General features: G+C 38.4%; 1 protein-coding gene across 3 annotated transcripts in view; it reads right to left on the reverse strand.

Annotated features, from left to right (window-relative positions):
• Positions 1-13029, reverse strand: part of LOC141252783 (uroplakin-3b-like) — a 53941-nt gene that overhangs the window by 38069 nt on the left and 2843 nt on the right. The window contains exons 2-7 of one of the 3 annotated variants that reach the window (XR_012314105.1): positions 11549-11704; positions 8600-8819; positions 8182-8258; positions 6879-7008; positions 5035-5663; positions 864-970 (exon numbers count right to left, since the gene is read on the reverse strand). Coding sequence is in view for 1 of the 3 variants with exons in the window: in XM_073670558.1 (XP_073526659.1) it covers positions 5615-5663; positions 6879-7008; positions 8182-8258; positions 8600-8819; positions 11549-11704 (632 nt within the window). In the remaining 2 variants the exon portion in view is untranslated. Of the gene's footprint in view, positions 1-863; positions 971-4576; positions 5664-6878; positions 7009-8181; positions 8259-8599; positions 8820-11548; positions 11705-13029 lie in introns of those variants that run through there. The other 2 variants (XR_012314111.1, XM_073670558.1) reach the window with 2 other exon arrangements.

Raw genomic sequence — 13029 nt, forward strand, 5'->3', positions numbered from 1 at the left:
AAATGAGATAGAAGAAGAATCGACACCTTCGAAATGTGGTGCTGGAGAAGGAAGTTATCAATACCAAGGATGACAAGAACAAATAAATCAATTTTGGAACAAATCAAGCCAAACATGATACTTGAAGCAAGTACGATCTACGATTTGCCTACTTTGGACACATCATACGAAAAGAGGAATCACTGGAGAAGGACATCATAGTCGGAATAGAAGGAACAAGGCGAAGAGGAAGACCAGCAACCCGATGGCTTGATACCATCAAGATAATGGCAGATAAGACCCTGGTGGACCTATCTAGGCTTACACAAGATCGATCTTACTACAGATCATTCATCCATCAAGTCGCCATGTCTTGAGATTGAGCCAAAGTCCATTAAAAAACATAAACAAAAAAACCCTGAAAAGAAGAAGTGCTGTCTACATGGAAGCCATGGAAGGATGTTTGGCAAAAGACCTAACATATTTTATCCTTTCTTTTTCTCCCTCTTTCTTTTACTCTCTGTGTAATCCCCCGCTCCTAATATTCATTTTATTATTTCATATAAGGAGGGGTTTTTTTTATCACCAAGCTGGAAAATGTTTCATGGTGGACCCTGCACGCTCTGAGGACGCTTTCACATGTCAGTGGGTCAGTCAATTTTTTGCAAGAACATTGGGAAGCCAAAGCCATGAACCTGTATAGCAAAAATTATATTAAAAAGTTTTGTGTTGTGGCTTCCCTACTGTTTTGGCATGTTAACACTGTTGTAAAATAAAAATATGTGAAAGTGGTTGTTCTAAATACATTCTCAGTGTTTTGTCTTGTATACCTACTTGGTGTGTCATATAAATATTGGAAAATGTATATGTAATATTACACTGACCTTTATTCCTTATGCTCCGGTTCTCTCTGCTGTAAAATTCTCCTTTCTTGTTGTTCTCTTAAGTCATTGCCATTACTGATGTGCATGGTTGTTGCATATATTCATCCCTGCATCAGTCAAGTAGTCTTTTGTCATCCATTTCAACAGGTGATTTATATGGCAGGTTAAACACATTCTATCTTTGTTTTTCAGAGAAAGGCACTAATTGTTGAGCTCTAATAAATCTAGAACCTGTACAAGCAAGTACTTATTACAGGCATGAAACACAATGTTATCAGTGGTAGGACAGCTGCTATCCAGGAGATGTTGTGTAATATAGATAATATTTCCATTGTAGAAACTAAATAATGCCTGCTCAGGATGTAAAGAAGATGAAATTGATTGGCATCCTCCTGAAGATGTTATGACTACTTTAATGTGTTATATTGCTGCATTTTTTTTCTTTTGAACACCACCAAAGAACAAAGAAGGTGTATATAACCTCTTAAAATACCAAATGTATTAGATTTAAATAATTAAAACAAATACACCGTAAACAGAGTAACCCAATGGAGGAACACATTAAATATATTTATAAATATATTTATATGATTACATATTGTATAAATATTAATATATCATAGCTGTAGTCTATCCATATTTCCAAAATAGATATACAGGACTTTGTAGTTCATATTAATCAAGACAAAGCCTCAATTGCAGGACATACAATTTGAAGTGGTAATATGTGATCTGGTCTTGGTGTGGCGGTAATACCTGGTCTGGTCATAGTGTGACAGTATTAATCGCCTGTATGTGGTGGTAGTATGTGGTCTGGTCATGGTGTGACGGCATTAATCGCCTGTATGTGGTGGTAATACGTGGTCTGGTCATGGTGTGATGGTAATAATCGCCTGTATGTGGTGGTAATACGTGTTCTGGTCATGGTGTGACGGTATTAATCGTATGTGGTGGTATTCGGTCACTGTGTGGTGATAATATGTAGTCTGGTCACGGTGTGGCAGTATTTGTTCCTTGTATGGGGTATTATTGGTCTTGGTATAGTGGATTGTGTTGTGTATGGTGGCCATTTGTGTTCTCTGATATCGATAAGGGAAAGATTCTTGATTTCCAATAGAGATTAATTACCTGGACGTTTAACCCCTCCCTGTCCTGTGACTATTACACAGTAGCAAATATTCACTTAGAGAGGTTCTATGGTGAAAACAAGTAATCACCTATCCTAAGGCCCCATTCCCACATTCAGTATATGGTCAGTATTTCACATCAGTATTTGTAAGCCAAAACCAGGAGTGGGTGATTAATGCAGAAGTGGTGACGAGTTTCTAATCTACTTTTCCTCTGATTGTTCCACTCCTGGTTTTGGCTTACAAATACGGATGTAAAATACTGACCAAATACTGAACGTGTGAACGTGGCCAAAGGATAAGTGATAAGTTATTGATTGGTGGGGGTCCAACTGCTGGAGCCTGCACCGATCTGCAGAATGTGTAACTTTTATCCTCATTAGTATGGAGCAGCATGTACGACTCAACCACTGATCCATTCATTCAATAAGGGGCTGCACTTGGGTTTTTCTGGAAGCCCCCAAAGAGAATGAATGGAGCTGCGGTCAGACGTTCCACCTGCCGCTCCATTTTAAAATGGGGATAAAGGTGCCCTGTCAGGGATAAAAGTTCCCCATTCTTCCGATCGGTGCGGTTTCCAATGGTTGGATTCCACCGATCAATAAGTTATCACCTACCTAATCTGTGGATCGGTGATAACTTGTTTTCATCAAAGAACCCCTTTAATGCAAACTACAGTAATTGTACATCCCAGTTATGATGGCGCACAGTAGATGTGCAACTCTGCCAGTGTTTTACTGTCAATGCTCCACTATAACGGGGATAATGGCTAACAGGTATTTGCATATAGCTGTATGGTGGGCCCCTAGAGTCAATTCCCCCTGTGGGCCCCAGAATCCCCAGTCCGACCCTGGATATAATTGTTGGTTTCTATGCATAAATATGGCCTTGTTTCAGGGCCACGCTACTATCTGACCTCCTTACTACCCTGTGTTACAGCTTGCCCACGAGTAGTGACTCAGCGTCACAGATTTCAGCCAATTTTGCGTTCAAAAAGTCAAACGGTGCTCCTTCCTTTCTGAGCCCTGCTGTGCACCCAAACAGTAGTTTTCCCCAACTTATGGGGTATCGGCGTAATCAGAAAAAATTGCACAACATATTTTGAGGTCCATTTTCTGCTGTTCCCCTAGTGAAAATAGGGCTAAAACTACATTTTTGTGGGAAAATTTTGATTTGTTATTTTCATGGCTCAAAGTTATAAAATTCTGTGAAGCACCTGTGAGTTTAAGGTGCTCCACGCACATCTAGATAAATTCCTTGAGGGGTCTAGTTTCCAAAATGGTGTCACTTTTGGGGGGTTTCTACTGTTTAGGCACATCAGAGGTTCTCCAAATGCTACATGGTAGTTTTCACTACATATTATCTACGTACTCAGGAGAAATTTTACAACAAATTTTGAGATCCATTTTCTCCTGTTACTGTTGTGAAAATAAAAAAATTGGGGCTAAGTAACATTTTTGTGAAAAAAAGTAAAATGTAAATTTTTTCCTTCCACATTCCTTTAATTCCTGTGTAGAACCTGAAGGGTTAATGAACTTCTTGAATGTGGTTTTGGGGACTTTGAGGGGTGCAACTTTTAGAATGATGTCACTTTTGAGTATTTTTTGTCAAATAGGCCCCACAAAGTCACTTCAAATGTGACATGGTGCAAAAAAAAATGGTTTTGTAAATTCTGTTGGAAAAATGAGAAATTGCTGATAAACCTTTAACCCTTGTAAGCTCCGAATAAAAAAAAAATGATGTTTCAAAAATTATGCAGAATGTAAAGTAGACATGTGGGAAATGTTATTTATTAACTATTTTGTGTGATATAACTATCTGATTTAAAGTTTGAAAACTGCAAAATGTTAAATTTTTTTGTACAATTTTTGATATTTTCATAAATAAACGCAAATCATATTGAACAAAATTTACCACTAACATGAAGTACAACATGTCACGAAAAAAACAAGCTCAGAATCACTGGGATATGTTAAAGCGTTCCAGAGTTATTACCACATAAAGTGACACTTGTCAGATGAGGAAAATGTGGCTCGGTCATTAATGTACAACATGGCTCAGTCCTTAATGGGTTAATAAGGTGAATTTAATTAATGTTGAACACAAGTGGTAATGAATGAATCTTCTAAACAACATGCAATCAAAAAACGCACTGTATAAGCACGTTCGTTTATGCAAAAATTGCATGTAGTCAACTGCACGTGATTTTTTGACAGCATCTATTGCGTCATCACCCTGTCATAACTGTGCTGTCTGGCCATATCCTAAAACTGACCATAAGGTTTAGCTTGGTATCACCCAAATGTACACTTGGCCAAGACCTTTTTCTCTTGACTTCACCATAAACTGTTGAGTGGGCATGTTTTTTCAATGAAAGAGGGAAACAAGAATACTTTGGAAGAAACTTAAAACTAAAGTATTCAGCAAAATTAGACAAACGTATTAGAAGCACAACCTTTCTGCGAAATTTTTAGTTATCCTAAACACATAAAAAATAAAAAAAATTACCCTTTGCCCCAGTATGTCTTTTTAATTGGCGAAAAACACACAAGAGCCATATTTGTGTATTTTTAGTTGACTACTTTAATTCTCAATGCCACAACAAATGTACAGAAAAATCAGCAATACATAGTTTGAGAAAAAGATTAACGAATATTGAAGCTACAGATGTAATAGAATTCAGGAAATGTCAATTTCTAAAGGGATCAATGTGTTTATCTACCTATGTAACTATCTATCCTTTTTATGTATACATAGTTTTTCTTCTAAAGTGATATATATATGTATTTACATACATCATATATACAGTACATACACACAGATTAACCACTTTAGATGATGAGTTTCCTTAAATTATTATATATGTAAGTAATAATTATTCACTATAGAAATATATATATATATGAAGGGTTTTGCTGAATTATAATATAATGACCTAAATAATACATTTGTATATGTATTATAAATGTATGCCTTAGTTAATCACGGTAGGATCCAAATATATAACTTAGGCTATGATAATAGAATCCAAATGTATTACTTACAGTATGTCATGATAGTAGATTCCAGTGTTTTCTAACCAGCGGATTTTCACCTTAAAGTCACTTAAAATATGATGTCACAGTTGAATATCTATATTTAGCTATTACATCATCTCTTCTGCAGACTCATGATAGCCTTATCCTTCAGTCTCATATTTCTACTCATTAGCAATATGGGGGAAGCGATAGACATATTAAACACAAGCACAGTGTAAGCGGGCAGCACAGTGGCTCAGTGGTTAGAACTGTAGCCTTACACACTCACCAATGTTAAAATAGAGCAATAAGGGCAAGAATGACCGTCCTGGTATTGGATGGTCACGTTAGTATTTAGTGTGAACGAACACCTGTCACATTAAAAAGTTCCCTGTGTCCTATACAAGTTTGGGGACCTCTATTATAATATGTGGGAAATAGAATGAATAACAAATATTTCACATATGCCATTTTGTTGAACTAAAATGTAATTTTTTTAGAGCACGAGTGAATTTGGCTGTGTCTCTGAAAGATATCATGTACATGTAGATAATAAACAAAACTAGCAGGTCGCTGATGCCGGCAACTCCGGAACATTTATTCTTATTTATGACTCCTGCTGACATTTTGATGGTGTGAAGACACGGCAACAGCAACTAAAAGAGAAGAAACACGATTCATATAGAAAGTTAGGTTTACTTTTAAAATGTGGAAGATACAAAATGTTATCAATGTAATCAGAAGGTTTTTTTTCTATTTTTTCTACTTCTATTATGTTTGGTTCCCATGTCACTGCATTGTTCATTAGTAAAATCAGCATAAAGAAAATTAGAAACTGTACATTTTACTTTGTAATAGCAGATTTTTCCTAATTAATAAGGATTCTGGCCCTAAGGATAGCGTCCCTTCTGCCTTGGACAAAATGTCCTCCATTATACAGACAACCCACTGATTTGAACGGAAATTCTGTAATACTTATTTTTCCCCTCTGGGGTTGAACACATACTACCATATTTTACCACAGGCTACAGCTGATTGCTGGGGGACCAATCATAGGGACACTTAGCGAATGGCTTATTAAGGGACCCTTTTAAAATTAGAGATTGTCCAAAGTAAAGAACCCCTTTAATAGATTAGTAAATTTCAAGATTGAAATGTTGTATGATATCCTTTGTCCAACAATGTAACATATTAAACTCCTTTCCTGTTAGATCCACCGTAATAAACTGGAAACAGTAGGAGCAACAGCTGTTCCAAGGTTCTTCGGTCAAAAGGTAAATTCAGCAGTGGAAATCCAGAAGGTATAAATATTGCAAGAATTCATATCCAGCTCCCTATTCCAGAGCTACTAATCAGGCTGTCTCTCAAGGCCAAGAGTGGTGACATCATGGACCAGCAATGACCTTACCGCTGCGTTGCTGATTGGCTGCAGGTTCAGGATTGGCCAATCAGGAACAGTCAAGTGACTGGTGGTCGATGACATCAGCATTCCAAGCACATCAGAGACAGGCATAATGGCAGCAATGGAGAAAGGAGCATTCTATAATTGTTTATAACCCTCTGTCTGCCCACTGCTGAAGTTATCATCTGACTGGAGACCTCCTCTAAGTTAAAAATCCTTGAATAGAACACAATGTGAAAAATTAGAGACAAGCTGCCTTTACAGTTATGATTTGCAATCTTTAAAGTTGTAAGTTGCGGCAGCTGCGTTCCTTTTTTAGATCATGAATAATATTACTCAAAGAAGCCATTGTTGCAGATGGGTGTGCCATACAAACTCTTGCTGATGGGTTACTAGGTGCTCAAAAAAGGAAAAAGTTTGAGTATTATGGGCCCTAACTAGAAGAGCTTTAGATAGCACTAGCACTTACCATTTCAAGAATAGCATAGTAGTAAGGATGACCAATAACAGTGCAAATAGAATAGGCAAGATGACCGTAATGACAATCATGCTAGCGCTGCGAGTCTTAACTGAAGTGTCAATTGAGCGGAAATTTGCAGCTGCAAGGCAGAAGTGGTCAGCATTAGAAATATGAGTACACTTTTGTAACAACATAGGGTAAGTTATAAATTATATAATCCCCTTATTCTAATGCCCTCACTGTTCAGAGCTGTAAATTAAAGGGGTTTTCCAGGACTTTGGTTATTTTTCCCTAATGGGCTAAGAACTTATAGGAAGGTAGTTGCTAATTACCTGCGTGCTCTACCCAGAGCCAAACTCTGCTGGCTAGGAGCTATCATGGACCACTCCTGCCAGCAGTTCTGCTGCTTTATTTGACCTCACGTCAATGGAGCAGCTCTTCCTCTTCCAATCTACTCTGTTGACGGGCGTCACTGCTGACATCATGCTCATTGACTGTCTGCTCCCCACAGTTAGGCAGCGGTTGGCCAGATGTCAATCAGCAGTGACGCCCCATTGACAGAGCAGAGCGAAAGAGAATAAGCTGCGCATTCAACTTGATGTCAGCTGAAGCCACATGATTTCCAACAGGAGCAGTCCATGAGAGAGTGGCGCTGGGTAGAACAGGTAGGGAGTTAGCAACAACCTGAGTCTTAAGTTCTTAGCCCCATAGGGAAAAATAACCAAAGTCTCAGATAACTCCTTTAATTTTTAGAACCAACATGAATACATTATACAAGGAGAAATATGGAATCCCAACTAGGTGCAAGGTGCATTCCATAATTTGCTATATTAAAAGAAGATTCTGGTCTTAGGAAAAAAAAATTTAAAAAAATTTAGTATTTTCTCATTTTTTTGCTAACTTTCTGATTATCAGCTAATGTAAACAGGTTGCAGATCAACAAGTGAACAAGCAAAACGCTTGTTGATCGAGTGAAATTATTTTTAAGCTTGCTTGAAAATGATCATTCTTGGCAGCACATCGTCCTGTGTAAACTGTAGCAGTAACGCTATCGTGGTGTAGTGGTGACGCTCCAGCTACAAAAAATGACCACTGCAGACAATCACTGGTCTGGGCACAAGACAGCAGAGGCCAGAAATTAGCTGCTCCGCTTAAGTGTTGTCAATGAGACATCATTGCTGCAGCCCTATAAACTAAGACTGGTGGGGAGAAACAAAGAAAAGGCACAGGACCATATTTTACACATAGAATCAATACTAATGGTATTTTTCATTCAGTATATAACTTTAAAATAACTTGTATGTGTACTCACGGGTCTTTAGGGAGATATCAGCTGATGGGTCAGTTACAGCAATAAGTGTGCCGTTACGATAAACTAATACTGTTACACTGCAGAAGAAAAAAATAATACCAGAATTAAAGTGCTAACAGGTTAATGAATACTTTATTTTTACAAAGAGCTGATGGATGAAGTACAGGGGCGTATAATTGGCAATGGTGCTTCATCTCGTGTAATTTATGATGAGCTGTGGCGTTCCCTACACCACAAATCTTACTGCAGTCTCTGACTGGAGTAAGATTTCTGGCGTAGCAGCACTCATCAGATGCACCAGATTCAATAAGAGGCTAGCTCCAGAATGCCCCCTCACCAAGACCGGCATGAACAATGCTGGTCTAGATTAATCGGGCCCATTGTGTCTAAAGATCAATAACCATTTACAATCACTTACCTCAAAGGCCCACCTGATAGGGGGCCATTACAAAATGGTGATCTTGGATTTGTTAGGCATAAAATATTACTTCCAAATTGTATTCCTCCTACACTTGCCTGTAAGGGGCAAAGGGAACCAGCGGGAAAATTTGCAGCAGCAAATAACCCACTTTGAGAAAAATTGGAGTATAATGGTGGATTGTTTATATCGATGGTTGTGGGGATAAGACTCCTGATAACTGAAAAACAGGAAGAAATGGCAGATATTCACAGTAAGTAAGTGTTCAATAATACAATACAACATATGTTTTACACAAATATATATACACTGCATGGATGAAAGTATTAGGACACATACACATTAAACCTCCAGGAGCTATTATGATATCACATTCTAAATTCATAGGCATGAATATGGATTTGGTCCCCTCTTGAGACTATAACTGCTTCCACTCTTTTGGGAAGCCTTTCTAAAGGACTTGGGAATATATCTGTGTGAATTCTTGCCCATTAATCCAGAAGTATATTTGTGAGATTAGACACTGATGTTGGACAAGGGTTTAGTTGGAATCTCTGTTTCAGTTCATCTCAAAGATGTTACGAGGGATTGAAGTCATAGCTCTTTGTGGGCCGATCAAGTTCCACTCTAAACTTACCAAACCATGCCTTCATGGTTTTCCCTTTTGGGGCACAGTTATACAGGAACACGACAATAATGCCTTCCCCAAACGGTGCCCACAAAGGTGAAAGCAGGCCAACCCCTGAAAGCAGGCCAACCCCTGAAAACAAACCACATAACATTATCCCTCCTCCACCAAACATTACAGTTCACACTATGGAGTTAGCAGGTAAAGTTCTCAATGCATTCACCAAACTCAGACCTGTCCATTAGACTGCCAGATAAAGAAACCTGATTCAACACTTTTCCACTGCTCCAGAGTCCATTGGTGGCATGTTTTGCACCAATCCACGTGACGCTTGGCATTATGATGTAATGCCTGTGTGTATCTACTTGGTTATGGAAACCCTTGCCAAGAAGCTTCCGGTAGGCAGTTTTTGCGCTGATTTTAATGGAAGTGAAGGTAAGGCACTCTGCAATCATTGAGTCAGAAAAGCATTGGTGATTTTTAATCACTCTGCACCTCGAACCTCATTACTTATCTTTTGAATTACTAACAAAGGTCCAATAATACATTTTGGGTGAAAATTCTAGAAGCATCTCTAAATTAATTCCATATATACAGTACAGACCAAAAGTTTGGACACACCTTCTCATTTAAAGATTTTTCTGTATTTTCTTGACTATGGAAATTGTACATTCTCACTGAGGACATCAAAACTATGAATTAACACATGTGGAATTATATACTTAACAAAAAAGTGTGAAACAACTGAAAATATGTCTTATATTCTAGGTTCTTCAAAGTAGCCACCTTTAGCTTTGATGATTGCTTTGCACACTCTTGGCATTCTCTTGATGAGCTTCAAGCGGTAGTCACCGGAAATGGTCTTCCAACAATCTTGAAGGAGTTCCCAAAGATGCTTAGCACTTGTTGGTCCTTGTGCCTTCACTCTGCGGTCCAGCTCACCCCAAACCATCTAGATTGGGTTCAGGTCTGGTGACTGTGGAGGCCAGGTTATCTGGCGTAGCACCCCATCACTCTCCTTCTTGGTCAAATAGCCCTTACACAACCTGGAGGTGTGTTTGCGGTCATTGTCTTGTTGAAAAATAAATGATGGTCCAACTAAACGCAAACCGGATGGAATAGCATGCCGCTGCAAGATGCTGTGGTAGCCATGCTGGTTCAGTATTCCTTCAATTTTGAATAAATCTCCAACAGTGTCACCAGCAAAGCACCCCCACACCATCACACCTCCTCCTCCATGCCTCACCCTTGGGAACCAGGCATGTAGAGTCCACCCGTTCACCTTTTCTGCTTCGCACAAAGAAACTGTGGTTGGAACAAAAGATCTCAAATTTGGACTCATCAGACCAAAGCACAGATTTCCACTGGTCTAATGTCCATTCCTTGTGTTCTTTAGCCCAAACAAGTCTCTTCTGCTTCTTGCCTGTCCTTAGCAGTGGTTTCCTAGCAGCTATTTTACCATGAAGGCCTGCTGCACAAAGTCTCCTCTTAACAGTTGTTGTAGAGATGTGTATGCTGCTAGAAATCTGTGTGGCATTGACCTGGTCTCTAATGTGAGCTGCTGTTAACCTGCAATTTCTGAGGCTGGTGACTCAGATAAAGCTATCCTCAGAAGCAGAGGGGACTCTTGGTCTTCCTTTCCTGGGGCAATCCTCATGTGAGCCAGTTTCTTTGTAGCACTTGATATTTTTTTCAACTGCACTTGGGGACACTTTCAAAGTTTTCCCAATTTTTCGCACTGACTGACCTTCATTTCTTAAAGTAATGATGGCCACTCGTTTTTCTTTACTTAGCTGCTTTTTTCTTGCCATAATACAAATTCTAACAGTCTATTCAGTAGGACTATTAGCTGTGTATCCACTTGACTTCTGCAGAACACAACTGATGGTCCCAACCCCATTTATAAGGCAAGAAATCCCACTTATTAAACCTGACAGGGCACACCTGTGAAGTGAAAACCATTTCCGTTGACTACCTCTTGAAGCTCATCAAGAGAATGCCAAGAGTGTGCAAAGCAGTCATCAAAGCAAAAGGTGGCTACTTTGAAGAACCTAGAATATAAGACATATTTTCAGTTGTTTCACACTTTTTTGTTAAGTATATAATTCCACATGTGTTAATTCATAGTTTTGATGCCTTCAGTGTGAATGTACAATTTTCAAAGTCATGAAAATACAGAAAAATCTTTAAATGAGAAGGTGTGTCCAAACTTTTGCTCTGTACTGTATATATATATATATATATATATATATATATATATTTATATTTATATATTTATTTTTTTATTTTTATTTTTATTTTAATGTATTTTTTTCACTTACCATTGCTTAAACCCACTAGAATTACCACGTTGTCAGTTGATAAAATTTGATGATTCTGAACAAGGCAGCAAAGGGCTTGTATTGTGAAAGTTGAACTCGTTATTCTTCCAAGCAGATCAGATGAAACCAGGGTCGGAGGACAGTTAATTAAAGTTACTAAAGAAGAAAATTACCAGACAGGTATAAGTCAGTGAAAAAATATTTTATTGACATACATGCCATAGATGTACATAATATACATAATTGAAGTTCTCAGGTAATTTGCTGAACTGAGCACTCAATGTTCATACTACGCTATATATATATGTCTATATAAAAGATTTGTATGTATGCATATATATATATATATATGTATATATATGCAGCAAGTGAAATAAACATTGAACATGTCATTAATTTTCTAAGTACATATATTTCTAAAGGTGCTCTTGACATGAAATTCTCACTAGATGTCGGTAACAACCCATCCAACCCACCCAGGCAAAGAAATCAAACCATAGATGTCCATAAATTATGTATAATAATGAGAAATGATACAAGGAAAAAGTATTGAACACATAAAGCAAGAGAAGTGAAAAAGCCATGAAAAGTCATGATACCAGCTGAAATCTATCATTAATTAGAAAGCAATCCTGCCACTTAATGAAAAATAATATCAGCTGGTACAACTGAAGGCCTATAAAAAGGTGTCTCATTAGGCTGTGTGCCCACGATCCAGAGCCACTGCGGGTTTGACGCTGCAGACTTATGCAGGGTCAAACCCACAGCGGTCAGAGGTTAAAGCATAGTGGATGGGATTTGTAGAAATCCCATGTCCACTATGCGTCTGCGGCACACGCAGAAACTGACAAGCGGCGAGTCTTTCCAGACTGCAGCATGTCAACTTCTCTTGCGGGTCCGCATGCGGGCTTTCCCCATAGACCTAACCTCTATGAGGAAAGTCCGCGGGTGAAAAAAAAATGGCCGCCGCTACTTTTGCATAAAATGAGCAAAATCCGCAGGCAGCTCCTCTGCAGCGTCGTGGGCACATACCCTTACCAAGGTTCAGCACAAGAATCATCTCATGGTGGGTAAAACCAGTGAGCTGTCTCAATAGCTTCGCAACCTTATTGTATTGTATCTATAAAAATCAGATGCTACACTGTAGCTCTGTATGGCATTCAATTTTTTTTTTACGCACCTATAGACTTGAATGGGTGAGACTCATCTGATTTACAGTAGAAACTATAGCACGCTGTGAATTTTTTACATGCAGATTCAGTCAGTGTAAAAAAAAAAAAAAATCTCATCTGCAATGCCCCATTGAATAATATTGGGCCGAGAGCTGTCCGTTGTTTTTTTTCACAGACATCGCTCGGACCGAAAATACTGTCATGTGAATAAACCCTAACAATCAAAGAATAGAAATAATTAGCACAATGTCTTTTTTATACAGCCTACCTCACAAACACCAGAATAAAACGTGATTAAAAAAAAGACCC

This window comes from Phyllobates terribilis, unplaced genomic scaffold, assembly GCF_046119375.1.
Source record: "Phyllobates terribilis strain yellow unplaced genomic scaffold, ASM4611937v1 Scaffold_2__4_contigs__length_985480577, whole genome shotgun sequence".
Classification (NCBI taxonomy): Eukaryota; Metazoa; Chordata; class Amphibia; order Anura; family Dendrobatidae; genus Phyllobates; species Phyllobates terribilis.